General features: G+C 44.3%; 1 protein-coding gene across 1 annotated transcript in view; it reads right to left on the bottom strand.

Annotated features, from left to right (window-relative positions):
* Window positions 1-15,828, bottom strand: part of RAB5A (RAB5A, member RAS oncogene family) — a 56,654-nt gene that overhangs the window by 4,860 nt on the left and 35,966 nt on the right. Inside the window, exons 4-5 of the mRNA XM_073568143.1 lie at window positions 12,955-13,077; window positions 7,926-8,019 (exon numbers count right to left, since the gene is read on the bottom strand). Coding sequence (XP_073424244.1) covers window positions 7,926-8,019; window positions 12,955-13,077 — 217 coding nt within the window. The remainder of the gene's footprint in view (window positions 1-7,925; window positions 8,020-12,954; window positions 13,078-15,828) is intronic.

The following is a 15,828-nucleotide window of genomic DNA, read 5'->3' as shown; positions in this document are numbered from 1 at the left end:
CGGTTATGGGGGGCACAAACATCACAAGCAGACACATATTCCCCAACATCAGAGGCTAAAGCAGACCACCAGAATACTCTAGCAATGGCCTTCCGGGTAACTGAGATCCCTGGATGTCCACCCAGAACTGAGTCATGGAACTCCCGGAGGACCTTGAGGTGAAACTGAGCTGGCACGAGAAGCTTATCCACCGGCTTAGTCGGAGGTGCCAGAGACTGAGCCTCCCGAATCTCCCGTTCCAACATATTAGAAATATCTGCCAACACCACCCCAGGCTGAAGAATGGAGGACGGAGGTTCCAGGGGGGGGGGGGGGGGGAGGTTTTACGACACCGGATCTAGACTGCGTGACAAGGCATCCGCTCTGACATTTTTAGATCCTGGCCAAAAAGTGATCGAGAAATTGAACCGGGAAAAAAAAAAGTGACCATCTAGCCTGTCTGGGAGTCAACCTTTTAGCGGACTCAATGTAAGCTAGGTTTTTGTGGTCCGTAATTACTATTATAGGATGGACAGCCCCCTCCAAAAAATGCCTCCATTCTTCAAAGGCCAACTTTATGGCCAGAAGTTCTCGATTCCCCACATCATAGTTTCTCTCCGCAGGGGAGAACTTCTTTGAGAAAAAGGCACAAGGTCTCAAATTGGTCAAAGTGGCGGGTCCCTGGGACAATACCGCCCCCACCCCCACCTCTGAGGAGTCTACCTCAACAATAAATGGTTCTCACGGGTCCGGTTGAATAAGAACCGGGGCAGACATGAAACTTTTTTTAAAAACTGAAACGCCGCTACCGCTGCGGTTGACCAATTCTTGATATCGGCCCCCTTTTGAGTCATGTCTGTGAGGGGTTTAACCACCTGTGAGAACCCCCTTATAAATTTACGGTAGTAATTGGCGAATCCTAGGAAACACTGCAGAGCCTTCAAATCACAAGGCTGAACCCACTCGACAATGGCCTGCACCTTATTAGGATCCATGCGATACCCTTCAGCAGACACAATAAACCCCAGAAAAGACAGTTCCTGGACAAAAAATAAGCATTTTTCTAATTTAGCAAAGAGACAGTTCTCCCGGAGCCTTTGGAGAACTGCCCGAACATGACCAATGTGAGCCTGTTTATCAGGAGAGTAGATCAATATGTCATCCAAATATACCACCATAAAACGTCCAATGAAATCAGAGAACACATGATTAATGAAATTTTGGAAAACCGCTGGAGCATTGGTCAGTCCGAAAGGCATGACCAAATTTTCAAACAACCCTTCAGTATTGAGAAAAGCGGTTTTCCACTCATCTCCATCCTGGACTCGGAGAAGGTTATACGCTCCCCGTAGATCTAACTTTGAAAACCACTTAGCTCCGGACAACTGATTTTATAAATCAGGAATAAGTGGAAGGGGATACGTATTCCTCAGTTATCTTATTTAACTCACGAAAATCGAGGCATGGGCGTAAACCACCGTCTTTTCTTTACAAAAAAGAACCCCGCCGCTACGGGAGAAAAAGAAGGACGAATGTGTCCCTTACGGAGACTCTCGGAAATAAATTCTTTCATCGCGGCCCGTTCTGGACCCAAAAGGTTATACAAGCGGGCTTTGGGCAATTTAGCACCTGGAACCAGGTCAACGGCACAATCAAATGGGCGGTGTGGTGGTAAAACCTCAGCCTCTTTTTAGGAGAAAACGTCCGTATAGTCTTTCAGGCACTCCGGAATACCTTCCAGACCCACGGACGACACAGACACCGTAAGACATTTTTCAGAACAATAGGGACCCCATTTAACAATGTCCCGATATTCCCAATTAATTACAGGATTATGCAATTGTAACCAGGGGAACCCTAACACCAGTCCCGCAGGCAGGTTGTCCATAACAAAACATGAAATATGTTCCTGGTGTAAGGAACTCACTTTAAGGAGAAACTCTTCAGTGCGAAACATAACGTTATTCTTAACCAGTGGTGTTTTGTCAATGGCAACAATATGAATAGGAGTCTCCAACCTAACTGTCCCTAACTTACACCTGGCCACCAAGTCCGAGTTAATAAAGTTCAATGATGAACCGCAATCCACGAAGGCAGAAGTGGATGTAGAGACACTCCCACAACAAAGTTCCACTTGTAACAACATTTTAGAGAAGGCAGAAAAGGGTACCCGAGAGCCTGGGTGACCTCCATGACAATCACCCAGGCTCAGTCGCTTGTTGGTCAGAGGACCAGAGGGGCAATCCTTTTTCCAATGTCCAGAATCGCCACAGTGAAAACAGCATTTTCCCATGCGCCATTGTCTCTTTTCATTTTCTTTGAGGTCGATGGTTCCCATCTCTTTGACTTCCAATGTATGACTGGCTACCCTTCCTTGGGAGAATAACGGTCTCTCAATTTGCATCACTCCCCTCGCCCGTAGCCTGCGATCCATTCGGACGGCCTGTGTCATAGCCTCTTCCAGGGAATCAGGCGGGGGGGTGGAGAGCCAAGGCATCTTTCAGATGTTCAGACAGGCCTCTACGGAACAAACCCCGGAGGGCGGCGTCATTCCAGCAGACCTCAGCAGCCCAGCGTCTGAACTCTGAGCAAAACCACTCGGCTGAGTGCTTCCCCTGGCACACACTCATCACCATGTCCTTAGCCATACGCATTCGATCAGGCTCATCATAAATATGCCCCAGGGCTTCAAAAAATGCATCCACATTCATACGCTCAGGGGCCGTGGTCGGAAGGGAGAAAGCCCAAGCTTGGGGTGCTCCCCTTAACAGAGACATAATGACCCCCACTCTCTGACCTTCATCTCCAGAAGAGAGTGGTCTCAATGAAAAAAAAAGCTTACAGCCCACCATGAAAACTCTGAATTTCCTTTTATCTCCAGAAAAGGTATCTGGTAACTTAACCGGAGACTCAGGGGAAACTAAAGTAACATCCTGAGCCCCCGATGAGAATACCCCCTGCACAGTGTCAGCGATCAGCTGCTGAGACTGAGCCAGGACTCGTTCTCCAAGGAGTTTCTGAGACATCTGAGTTAGGTGCCTCACCTGCTCAGAAAGAGCGTGCATAGGATCCATCACATTCACAGGAGAATGGGAGCAGAGAAAAAAAAAATGGTATGGGTCAGTTATAATGTCAGAGACACCACACTACACTCGCTCACAGAGCCAGTGCGCGTGTCCTGAGGACAGAAACAGTGCTAAAAGATACCTGTGGAGCAGGTCAGCAGAGGTGTCAATGCGTGCTTCAAACTATTAGTGTCAGGGTCCAGTCAGTGCCGGAAAGTAAAAAGGCACGGGACCTGCGGACACTGAAGTTAGCAAGCTGGCACAGGACCTATGGTCAGGTGACTGCAAGGGGGCGGGGCTTAGCACCCTGCTTTCAGATATGACAGGACACCATACAACAACTCAGAGTCAGGCAAAACGGAGGTCACAACAGTACAGGCAAACGAGGCACAGGAGGGACAAACAGACGGGTAGTCAGACAAAGCCAAAGGTCATACACAAGAGGGCGACGTGGTACCAAGGGGATGAGCAGAGAGAAGTCGGGTCACAAGCAGAGAGTCATACACGAGAGGTAGCGCAGTACAAGAGGGACAGGCAGAACTTGTAACAGGGACAGAACCGGATCAAAACCAAAACAAGCAAGCAAGATATCAGGCACAAGGCACACGTACGCACAAGGTCAACTAACTCAGCCGAGGGCAGGCGTATAACTGACACTGGACCTAGGTCCAGTGAGCATTAAATAGCCACCCTCTGCCAGAGAGAGGCGGAACAATTAACCCCCAGTCTGATCAGGACGGGCCAAAGCGAAACCCCGTCCTGGATCATGACCGCATTCTGGCGTCCCGCAAATAGATCGATCTCTGGATAGCCCCATCTCTTGGTCAACATATGGAATACATCTGGATTCAGACTCCACTCTCCCAGATATCTCTTCTGCTCAGGAATTCGTCCCGCTTGCTGTTCGTTCCTTTTATATGAAGGGCTGACACAGAGAGACTCTTTTCGGCCCAAGAAAATATTCTTGCTGAGATGCCCTTTAGGTCTTCAGGTTTCGAACTTCCCTGGTGCCGGAGGTGTGGCAATTGTTATATTGTCTGAACAGACCTTCACGTGGGTACCTCGGGCCACTGATGTTGCTGCCCTGAGGGTCTCCTCCACTGCCTTCAACTCTCTGAAGTTTGAAGACTGTCTGCTGATCTGGGTTGACCAGAGACCCTGGAAGGATGTCTGGGAGATTATGGCACCCAATCCCCTCCTGCTGGCAACTACCTCTGTGGTGACTAGCGGGGTCTGGATCCAAGGCACTCCGTTGTTCAGTTTCCTTGGGTTGTTCCACCAGGATAATGTCAGTATTAGTGCTGGTATCGACACCTTCATGTTCAGTGATCTGGGGGAACCATCCCACTCTGCAGGTCTCTGGTGAGCGCCTGGGCCCAGGCTACCATCTGGATGAAAGATGTCAGAGCCGAGGACCGACATGGAAAACCTCATGGACACAGATTTTTTGCTCCGCAGGATGCTTACCTTTGCTCTCAGGTGAATCTGTTTTTTTTTGGGCAAGACGGATATTTGCTCCTGAGAATCTAGAACTCCCAAGAAATTCTTTTTTGTAGAGGGAATTATATCTGATTTCTGATGATTTATTCGCCATCCCAGTGACGTCAGAATCTGAGAAGTTTTCTGAATGTGCTCCTGCAATGCCTGTACTGATGGTGCCACCAGCAGTAAGTCGTTGAGATATGGGATGATACAAATCTGCTGACCCTGATATGAGCCATGACCTCGGCTATAATTTTCGTGAATATTCAGGGTGCTGATGATATTCCGAATGGGAGTACGTTGAATTGGTAATGAATTATCCATTCCCCTTGGGCGACTGCAAATCTCAGGAACTTCCAATTGTTGGGATGGATCGGGACATAATATGCGTCCTGCAGATCGATTGTTGTCAAGTTTTTTCTTATCAGAGGAACTGCCGACCTGACAGACTCCATCTTGAATCTCCTGTAATAGATATATTGGTTCAGAGGCTTCAAGTTTATTATAATTCTGTGGAATCCATTCAGTTTCTTTATTAATAAGAGCCTGGAGTAGTGACCCTTGTTTTTCTCCATCACCGGGACTAGCGAACTTGCTCCTGAGGCAAATAAGCTTCTGAGGCCTGACTCCAGGGTGCCCTGTAGTGTTTGTGCAGAGAGTTGCGGAATTCTTACTCTCTGTGGAGGGTAGGAGATAAATTCTATTTTCACCCCTTCCTGGATTGATCTTAGGACCCATGGGTTGGTACATATCTTCCGCCATTGTGGAAGGAAATGAGAAATGCGACCTCCTACTCTCCTTTGAGTGTCATGGTTTACTCTGACGCTTGCACTGGGAGAGAAACAAATTTCTGCCCCGGCCACCTGTGGGGTAGCTCCACCTTCCTGTCTTTCCTTTACCTCTGTACTGGGAAGACTGCTCCTGAGGGGGCAGAAAGGACCTCTTTTTGGCACGCTTTGGCTCGGGCAGTGACTTTTTCTTGTCCGAAACCTTCTCCAGTAAGTCATCCAAAGCTGGCACGAACATATATTTTCCTTTAAAGGGAATGGAACATAGCTTGATCTTAGATGCTACGTCCCCACTCCATGATTTCAGCCACAGGGCTCATCTCACCGAGTTGGAATGGGCCGCGTATCTAGCTGTTACTCTGAGAGATTTCGCTGAGGCATCTGCCAGGAAAGCTGTAGCATTTTGGAGAAGGGGTAGCAAGGTGAAGATCTCCTCTGGGGGTCCCTGCTGCCAGGTGTTCGTACAGTTGCCCCAACCAGCATGACATTGATCTAGTTATCGATGTAGAGACCGCATTTTTGTTTAGTAATGCCGCTGATGTTTCCCAGGTTTTCCTGAGGAGTCCCTCCATTTTGCACTCCAGAGGATCCTGCAACTGAGAGGAATCCTCAAATGGCAAGGCAGTTCTCTTGGCCACCCCCTAGTTTTGATCCTGGCTAAAACCGTTTCTTATAGATATGGCGAACCCTCAGGTAACCCTAAATGAAGGTCAATGGACACAGGTGGCTGAATTGAAGGAATTGCTTAATCACCTATTTACCGTGACTAAAGCCCCCGTTGCACACTGCGATATCGCTAGCAATATCGCTGTAAAGTCACCGATTTTGTGACGTTGCAGCGATATTGCTAGCGATATCGCTGCATGTGATACTTACCTCCGACCGGCTCCCCCGCTGGTTATCGCTGATCGCGCGAGAAGCTGCTGGATCATTTCTCGTCGGCCACTTCCTGCGGCGCTTCCTGCTGTGAAGACGAGCGACGCGTGGACGCGGGCGGGAGGACGCAGGATCGCCGCGTCTGACAGGTAAGTAGCAATCCCCGTCCCCAGCGATGTCGCTGGTGAGATCTGCCAGTGTGGCAGCTCACTAGCGACCACCTAGCTATGCACCAGCGATCCTGACCGCGTCATATCGCTAGTCGGGATTGCTGGTGCATCGCTAGGTGTAACGGTACCCTAAAAAATTACAAGCTGAGGATTTAGCTCCTGGCATTTTCATAAGGGAGTGGAAGAACTTGCTATTTTGCCTGTCCCAAAGAGGAGATTTAATCGCAGATGGCATTTCTGCTTCAATGAAACGGAGAGAGACATAGCTATTGGAAAATAAAATTTTTCTGGCAACTGTTTATGTGGACCCAAGTCATCGTATGTTGCTTGATGATCAACAGCTTACTAAAGGAAAAGAAGCTCTGACTGAGGTAGCCGTTAGGATGAGTGGCCTACAGGAGGACTGCCAGGCGCAAGAGGACTTGGGTCCTGACAGTGCTACTGCTGCCATATCTTCATCCTCATCAGATGAGGAGTTTGACTTTGACAAGTATTTGGATGATATGGAGCAGGCAAAGCGTTGCTGCAAGGAATAAGATTTCACTCCGTCTCCTATAGCAAGCAGATTGACCATATTTCAGCAAAATGTTTCACTTGCTCTCAAAGAAAAAGAAAAATTCAACCGTTCATCAAAACTGACTGCACGAGGCAATTCCTTTATACTTGGAAATTGTTAGAGATGTTGCCCATATGGTTATGGCTTTGCCTCCAACCCAAGTTAGTGTAGAGAGGTTGTTCTCTGGCCTTAAAATTATTAGGTCAGATTTTAGGTCATCCATGGAGGAGGATCTGATGGAGGCAATTCTATTTCTTAGAACAAATTCATAGACTGCACAAATGTTATTTAGTATGTTTTTGTTGAAAACTGTTTTTTTGCCACTTACCATAGTTTATTACATAGTGTTATATATATATATATATATATATATATATATATATAAAATCGATATTACATAGTGTATTACATATTTACAATTTATTACAGTTTTTTGTGTTCTAAAGTTGTATTCCAATAAATATATATTATGTTCTATCTAAATGTCTTGATTATTGTATCATAAAAATGATTAAATGTCTGATGTTCAGATGTTCACATTGTACTACAATAAATTTTTCACTCAAATATAACCAATATATGTTGGAGTCGGTGGAAGGGAAATTGAGGAGTCGGAGTCGCAGGTTTGGCTTACCGACTCCACAGCCCTGCTGAACATCTATACTTGGTTTCAAGAGCCATCTTGTGCTGATAGACTCCCCATGACTGGCCATTATGGTGTCATTATGGATGCCGCTCTACTGAATTCCTAATACATTAATCAGTGAGAAAACTAAATTAGGAAAGCAGGTATAATTGGATGATTGCCGATTTCCTGTTGGGGCTTGTTTAGCATGGGGAAGGTTGAGACTCTTCAGAAAATTTTAAATTCATTGCCCAGATTTGTACGGTATACTTCACAATACGGATGGAAATCTTTTGCAAAGTATTTGGCATTAATGAAGCAAATCCATAACACACTATTCAATAGTCCGTGCATAGGGGCACTCCATTCATTCTTTAAGCTTACCTATTGCCATGAATATTTCATTCACATTTGCTGATGTTTTGGCAGATGTCTCCATAAACAATAAACTGTTGTCATCTGCGTAAGCCTGAGCCTCCTGCAAAAGATCCATACACAGAGTTCATATGAGTACCTACATGTGAAATGGTTCAGGTTAAGAACAGAATGCATTGCATGACACCGAAAAACGAACGTGGCAAAAAAATAAAACAAAAAAAAAAAACACACCCCACTAACATGGTGAGAGATGGGGCCCTGATTCTGAGAGTCAATGATTAAACCATCACCTTGGGATTATTTACACCCTTCATCTAAGAGTCTTGTTTTGGTATAGAGAGTACATAGCCCATATACACACGTGGTCAAAATTGTTGGTACCCCTCGTTTAATGACAGAAAAACCCACAAAGATCACAGAACTAACCTGAATCTGACAAAAGTAATAATAAATCAAATATTATGAAAATTAACAAATGAAAGTCAGACATTGCTTTTCAACCATGCTTCAACAGAATTTAAAAAAAAAAAAAAAAAACTCAAGAAATAAGCCTGGACAGAAATGATGGTACCCCTGAAAATAATGTGACAAAAGGGACGTAAATCAAGGTGTGTCCACTAATTAGCATCACGGGTGTCTACAATCTTGGAATCAGTGAGTAGGCCTGTATAGAAGGCTACAGATACTCACTGTGCTGTTTGGTGACATGGTGTGTATCACACTCAACATGGACCAGAGGAAGCGAAGGAAAGAGTTGTCTCAGCAGATTAGAAAGAAAATAGACAAACATGTTAACAGGTAAAAGTTATAAGACCATCTCCAAGCAGCTTGATGTTCTTGTGACTACAGTTGCACATATTATTCAGAAATTTAAGCTCCATGGGACTGTAGCCAACCTCCCTAGACGTGGCCGCAGAAGGAAAATTGATGACAATTCAAAGACGGATAATATGAATGATAAAAAAAGAGCCCAGAAAAACTTCTAAACAGATTAAAGGTGATCTTCAAGCTCAAGGAACATCAGTGTCAGATCGCACCACAGTTGTATGAGCCAAAGTGGACTTCATGGGAGACAACCAAGGAGGATACCATTGTTGAAAAAAAATCATACAAAAGCCAGACTAGAATTTGCCAAACTACATGATGACAAGCCACAAAGCTTCTGGGAGATTGTCCTATGAGACAAAAATGGAACTTTTTGGCAAGGCACATCAGCTCTATGTTCACAGATGGAAAAATGAACCATACCAAGAAAAGAACACTGTCCCTGCTGTGAAACATGGAGGAGGCTCTGTTATTTTCTGGGACTGCTTTGCTGCATCTGGCACAGGGTGTTTAGAATCTGTGCAGGGTACAATGAAATATCAAGGGATTCTAGAGAGAAATGTGCTGCCCAGTGTCAGAAAGCTTGGTCTCAGTCGCGGGTCATGGGTCTTGCAACAGTTGGATAATGACCCAAAACACACAGCTAAAAACACCCAAGAATGGCTAAGAGGAAAACATTGGACTATTCTGAAGAGGCTCTCTATGAGCCCTGACCAAAATCCTATTGAGCATCTTTGGAAAGGGCTAAACATGCCGCCTGGAAAAGGCAACCTTCAAACATGAGACAACTGGAGCAGTTTGCTCTTTTGGAGTGGGCCAAAACACCTGTCGAGAGGTGCAGAAGTCTCATTGACAGACACAGGAATCGTTTGCAGTGATTGCCTCAAAAGGTTGTGCAACAAAATATAAAGTTAAGGGTACCATAATTTCTGTCCAGGCCTATTTCATGAGTTTTATTTTTTTTTTAAATTCTGTGGAAGCATGGTTGAAGAACAATGTCTGACTTTCATTTGTTCATTTTAATAGATTTTTTATTTATTATTACTTTTGTCAGATTCAAGTTATTTCTGTGACCATTGTGGGTTTTTCTGTCATTAAACGAGGGGTACCAACAAACGTGTGTACAAGTTTTTGAGGAGCGGTAGAAAGTCATAACTGAACACCTCTGCTCGTGGGTTTCTCAATACATTGACAGAGTGCATTACAGTTATAGTCAGTAATGGTGCACGCTGTCGATGTGAAGTCACCACCCCGACCAAAACACAATGACCGCAACAGCAAGGAGGAAGCGGCAACGGACCCAGGGGAGTGCGGGTACCTGCTGTGTTTGTTATTTTACCGGATTTGCCCAGGTGTTCTCCAGACTCCTAGGCTTACTTCCTCACTTTAAAAATACTTATTAGTAATGAACGAAGGTGATCAGACAAGTCGTTGCTCGAGCATGCTCGTGTGCTAACCGAGTGTCTTCGACGTGCTCGAATGATATGTTCGAGTCCCCGCGGCTGCATGTCTCATGCCTGTTCGATGGTCGAAACATATACAGGGATTGCCTGTTTGTTAGGCAATCCCCGCCTGTCTTGTGGCTGTCGAACAGGCATGAGACATGCAGGCGCGGGGACTCGAACATATCATTAGCACGTTGAAGACACTCGGTTAGCACCCGAGCATGCTTGAATAACGACTTATTTGATCACGTTCGTTCATTACAAATACTTCCAGATCAACAGGTCGCCTAGAAATTGGTCCTAGTGAGCGTGTGCTTGGGTAAGTGAACTAGAAAGGGGCCAGATGTGATACAAGTGATAACAATCCACAAAAAGCGGCAGAGGCTATATGAATTCCAATTATTGTTATTTACGGAAAACCATATTTATTTAAAACAGAATAATAAAATATTAAAATAATAAACTGTGTTCCAAATTATTATGCAAAAAGAGTTTAGGAGTGATAAGGTTAGAATTTTTTTGCTTGTCATTTAAACTCATTGATGGTGATGTGTGTCAGGGCTCTTTATAACACTGAAAGCAATTGCAGATACCTGTGCAAATTAGTTTGGCAGCTGTGTCCAAATAAAGGCACGACTACTTAAGAAGGCTGTTCCACATTATTAAGCAGCCTACATTTTTTGCCAAAATGGGAAAGAAAAAGGATGTGTTGGCTGCTGAGAAGCAACAAATTGTGGAGTATTTAGGTCAAGGCATGACTACAATCAACATTGCCAAGAAACTTCATCGTGATCATCGCACAATCAAGAAGTATGTAGCCGATTCCCAGCACACACGTGTGCATGCTGAAAAGGAAAAATTGAGGACTCTTTCCAACAGGCAATTGCGTCAGGTTAAAAGAGCAGCTGCAAAAATTCCTTGTCATAGCAGCAGATAAGTTTTTGAAGCTGCTGGTGCCTCCAACGTCCCCCGAACAACAAGATGCAGGGTCCTTCAGAGGATTGCAGCTGTGCGTAAGCCATCCTGTCGACCACCTCTATCCACTGCACACAAGCAGAAACGGCTCCAGTGGGCCAAACGATACATGAAGACTGACTTCCAAACTGTTTTGTTCACCGATGAGTGCCGTGCAACGCTCGATGGTCCAGATGGATGGAGTGAAGGATGGCTGGTTGATGGACACCCCATGAAAACACGGCTAAGGCGCCAACAAGGAGGAGGTGGAGTAATGTTTTGGGCTGGAATCATGGGGAGAGAGATTGTGGGCCCCTTTAGGATCCCTGAAGGGGTAAAGATGAACTCCATAATCTATGTGGAGTTTCTAAAACAGCACTTCCTGCCATGGTTCAAGAGGAAGAACCGTGCTTTCCGCAGCAAGATCATTTTCATGCATGATAATGCACCGTCTCATGCTGCAAATAACACATCTGCATCTCTGGCTGCTATGGGCATAAAAGAGGACAAACTTATGGTGTGGCCACCATCTTCCCCTGACCTCAACCCCATTGAGAACCTCTGGAGCATCATCAAAAGGAGTGTCTATGATGGCGGGAGGCAGTTCACATCTAAGCAACAGCTGGGAGGGTATTCTGTCCACATGCAAAAAAATTGAAGCACCAACCATCCAAAAACTGACAAATTCAATGGACGAGAGTTCAGAAGCTTCTTTCGAACAAGGGGTCCTATGTGCAAATGTAACATCACCTAGAATAAAGTTTTGACTTGAAAACTGTTTGATTTCATCTTGTAATAAGCTGATAATGCTTATAATTTCACAATTGACCATTTTTTTGTTCAAAATAAAAATAAAAAGGTTGAAAACTCTGCTGTGCATAATAATTTGGAACATGCATTTTGAGTGTTTATTTTTAAAAATATACTGTTTTCATAGGCAGTTTGTTAAAAAAACATTTCAATTATACTAGAATATTAGATGACTGGAAAATAACAATGACTGCAATTCATATAGGTAATTTAGGGAAAATATGAGGAAATATTTTTTGCATAATAATTTGGAACACAGTGTAACACGAATGATACTAATAATAGAATGACAATAGTGAGGCTATGTTCACACGTTGCATTTTTCATGCAAGCAAAACCTGCTCTATAGGAGAAAAACAGCTTACAAAAAGCAGATTTTGCTGCGCTTTTTGGTACGGATTATAAGTGTCAATTTTCTACAGTACATACATATGTTTAATAAAGTTAATTGTATTCAGCCAAAAAAAGCAGCAAATATGCATTGTTGTATTTTATTGCAGCAGTTTTCCAATTCAGTCACGGAAAATTAGAAAAAAAACAATCGTGTGCATGAGTTTTCTGAAATCTCATAGCTTTTGCTGGGACTTTAAAAATCAGCTTTTAATTAGCAGAAAAAAAACTGCTTCAAAAATGCAATGTGTGAACATAGCCTAATATGGTCATTCTGTAGATAGAGCGGAGATTCTCTATACTGTCCAGACGACATTTCATTCCAGGCTCTGATATATTATAGATTTGCTTCCCAACAGTTTGACTCTTACAGACCATAAGGAGTAATCAGAGCCTGGAATGAAATATCGTCTGGACAGTATAGAGGAGAATCACAACGATCATCCATAATCACAGCTACTGTATCTCTGCCGTACGAGACGCGGACACTGCAATCACATTTTATGAAAACAGACATCTCATCGACAATTTGATTTCTGTCAGTCTTTAAACAGAGGCACTCAGATGGATTGTCAACACAAATACATAAAAAAGGAAAACCGGCCACGTACCTGGAAGTCCACAGCTCGCTTAGAAGCCAGATCGGCTTTGTTACCGGACAGGGCTATGACAATATTGGGGCTTGCTTGTCTCTGAAGCTCTTTTACCCAGTTCTTTGCTCTTGCAAATGATTCCTGCATTAGAATACACACGGTACAATACATCTCGGTGGGATACTTGCTCAACACTTAAGTACGGTCATAATAATGGAACATACAAACTCTTCCTACTAGCTCAACCTATGTTCCACAGGCTGAGTAAATCATGACAAGCCACAAATATCATCTGTCAAATGTATGGACGAAGGCATGGCCACTACTTGTTCAGTTCACTGCTCATACATTGCGCCTGAGCTGATGGGCATCTGTGAAGCCAGCAGGAGGACCCACAAAGGTGACTCTTCAGAGGAGCAGCTCCACCCCCATGACCCCCTACTGCTCATTAGAATAAAGGGTGCACAGTCCCCAAAGCAGTTTTTCCGTCGTCTGCTTTGTCAGACAGAATATAGGACATCAGTGGCAACCTGTTACTGTCCTGGATTACAAGTTGGTGATGTTCAGGGCCTAAACCTTCTTGATAGGATACCTTTTAATTTACTGCATTGTATTTTTCGGATTATAAGACGCTCCAAATTATAAAACGCACCCCAAATTTTGAGGCAAAAAATAGGGAAAAAAAAGCTTTTTTTTTAATAAAATGGTGGTGCTTCTTATGATCCATGCGTCTTATTGTCTACTGGGGGTGGTGGCTGCGGTGAAGCGGGGTCCCAGGGTCGCTGCTGGAGGAAGCCTGCAGGAGTGGGGTGATGCTGCAAGCCGCGGGCTGGGATGAGGGGGTGTTCCAATGTGCGGCGTGCCGCTGCGTTGCGTCCGGTGCTGCTGCTGTGATGAAGCACCGGACACAGCGCAGAAGCATCAACAAACACAGCGCAGCAGCACCACCATCACCAGACACCCGCAGCGGCACACCAATAAGGTACTGTATATCCGCATTATAAGACACACCCCCATTTCCCCCAAAAATTTTGGGGACAAAAGTGCGTCTTTTAATCGGAAAAATACGGTATGCTCTTTTTCTTCAAGTAGACACTTTTTTAACAGTGAATATAGAGAACACAAAGCTCTCCCAGAATGTAGATAAGTAGGACTCAAGAGCTGATTTTCCTAATTGTAGCTGGATCTAATCACTGTGCACAAAGCAACTGAAATGGCATTTTCTCTGTGCAGTCACTTTGGTTCTTATAAGAAGAGTAATCTACAGCTTAAAAAAGTTTTAGTGATTTTTATTATTTCTGGACAAAACAGTTACTGGCCACTTGCAGACCTAATCCTCATGACAATGACTGCATGAATACCAAGAGTTTCTTAACCCCTTCGAGCCGGAGCCCATTTTCGTTTTTGCGTTTGTTTTTCACTCGCCTTTTTCCCAGAGCCATACATTTTTTTATTTTTCCGTCAATATCGTCATGTGAGGGCTTGTTTTTTGTGGGACGAGTTGTACTTTTGAACGACACCATTTGTTTTACCACATCGTGTACTCAAAAATGGAAAAAAAATTAAAAGTGTGGTGAAATTGAAAAAAATTGCCATTATGATTCTCCAGGTCATTACGAGTTCAAAGACACCAAACATGTCTATGTTCTTTTTTATCTAACTGGTGAAAAAAAATTCAACTTTGTTAAAATAAATAAAAAAATTGCGCCATTTCCGATACCCGTAGTGTCTCCATTTTTCGTGATCTCGGATTGGGCAAGGACTTATTTTTATATGCCGAGTTGACGTTTTTACTGATATTATTTGAGTGCAGATACGAGCTTTTGATCGCCAGTTATTGCATTTTAAAACAATGTGGCGGCGACCAAAAAAAACCCTGTAATTCTGGCGTATTGACTTTTCACTACGCCATTTACCGATCAGGTTAATCTTTTTTTCACTGATAAATCAGGCGATTCTGAACAAGGCGATACCAAATATGTCTGTGTTTGATTTTTTGTTTTATTTTGAATGGGGTGATTTGAACTTTTGTATTTTTTTTTTAACATTTGTAAAAACTTTTTTTTTTTTTTTTTTTTACTTTTGGCATGCTTCAATAGCCTGCATGGGAGGCTAGAAGCTGCCATAACCCGATGGGCTCTGCTACATATAGGCGATGATCATATCTCGCCTATATGTAGCTGAATTACTCACTTACTATGAGCACCGACCACTGGGCAGCGCTCACAGCAAGCCGGCAGTGACAACCGTAGAGGTTTCCAGGAAACCTCCGGTTATCATGCCAACCCACCGGTGACGCGTGATCACGTGACGGGGTCACTGGTGGACGTTAAATGCCGCTGTCAAGAGTTTGACAGCAACATTTAACGGGTTAATAACCTCAGGCGGATCGCGATTCCACACACGGCTGTTCCGGGCACATGTCAGCTGTTCAAAACAGCTGACACGTCCCGAGAAAGATGTGGGCTCACCGCCGGAGCCCTCATCAAAGGGAGAGAAGCAACATGCGAGTTAATAAGCACTTGTTCCTTGTGACTTTTCTCGATCCAAAGAAACTAACGAGTTGTAACAGCCGACTCATTGTGTTAGAATATGGCAAAGAACCAGTCCGAAATTGTCTCTGTGCCCAGTCATGTACGGTATTTTTCGGACTATGAGACACACCAGTCCAAAATTCTTAAGTGAAAAATTTGAAACAAAAAAAAAAAAAGATTTTTGTAAGATGGGGGTTCGTCTTATAGTCCAAATTTAAGGCATCTTTCCTGGGGGCCGGCGGCGGTGGAGTGGGGTCACAGGAGGCATGGTACCTTCCTCAGGATACCGCTGGCAGCAGAAGTGGTGCGATGCTGCAGGCCTGGTGTCGGCGGTGGGGCAGAGCAGACTGTGTTGCTC

Source organism: Dendrobates tinctorius, unplaced genomic scaffold (assembly GCF_039654945.1).
Source record: "Dendrobates tinctorius isolate UK_male_01 unplaced genomic scaffold, ASM3965494v1 ptg000005l, whole genome shotgun sequence".
Lineage (NCBI taxonomy): Eukaryota > Metazoa > Chordata > Amphibia > Anura > Dendrobatidae > Dendrobates > Dendrobates tinctorius.
Note: the sequence above shows the minus strand (reverse complement) of the source record. Positions and strands in the feature narration are given on the sequence as shown.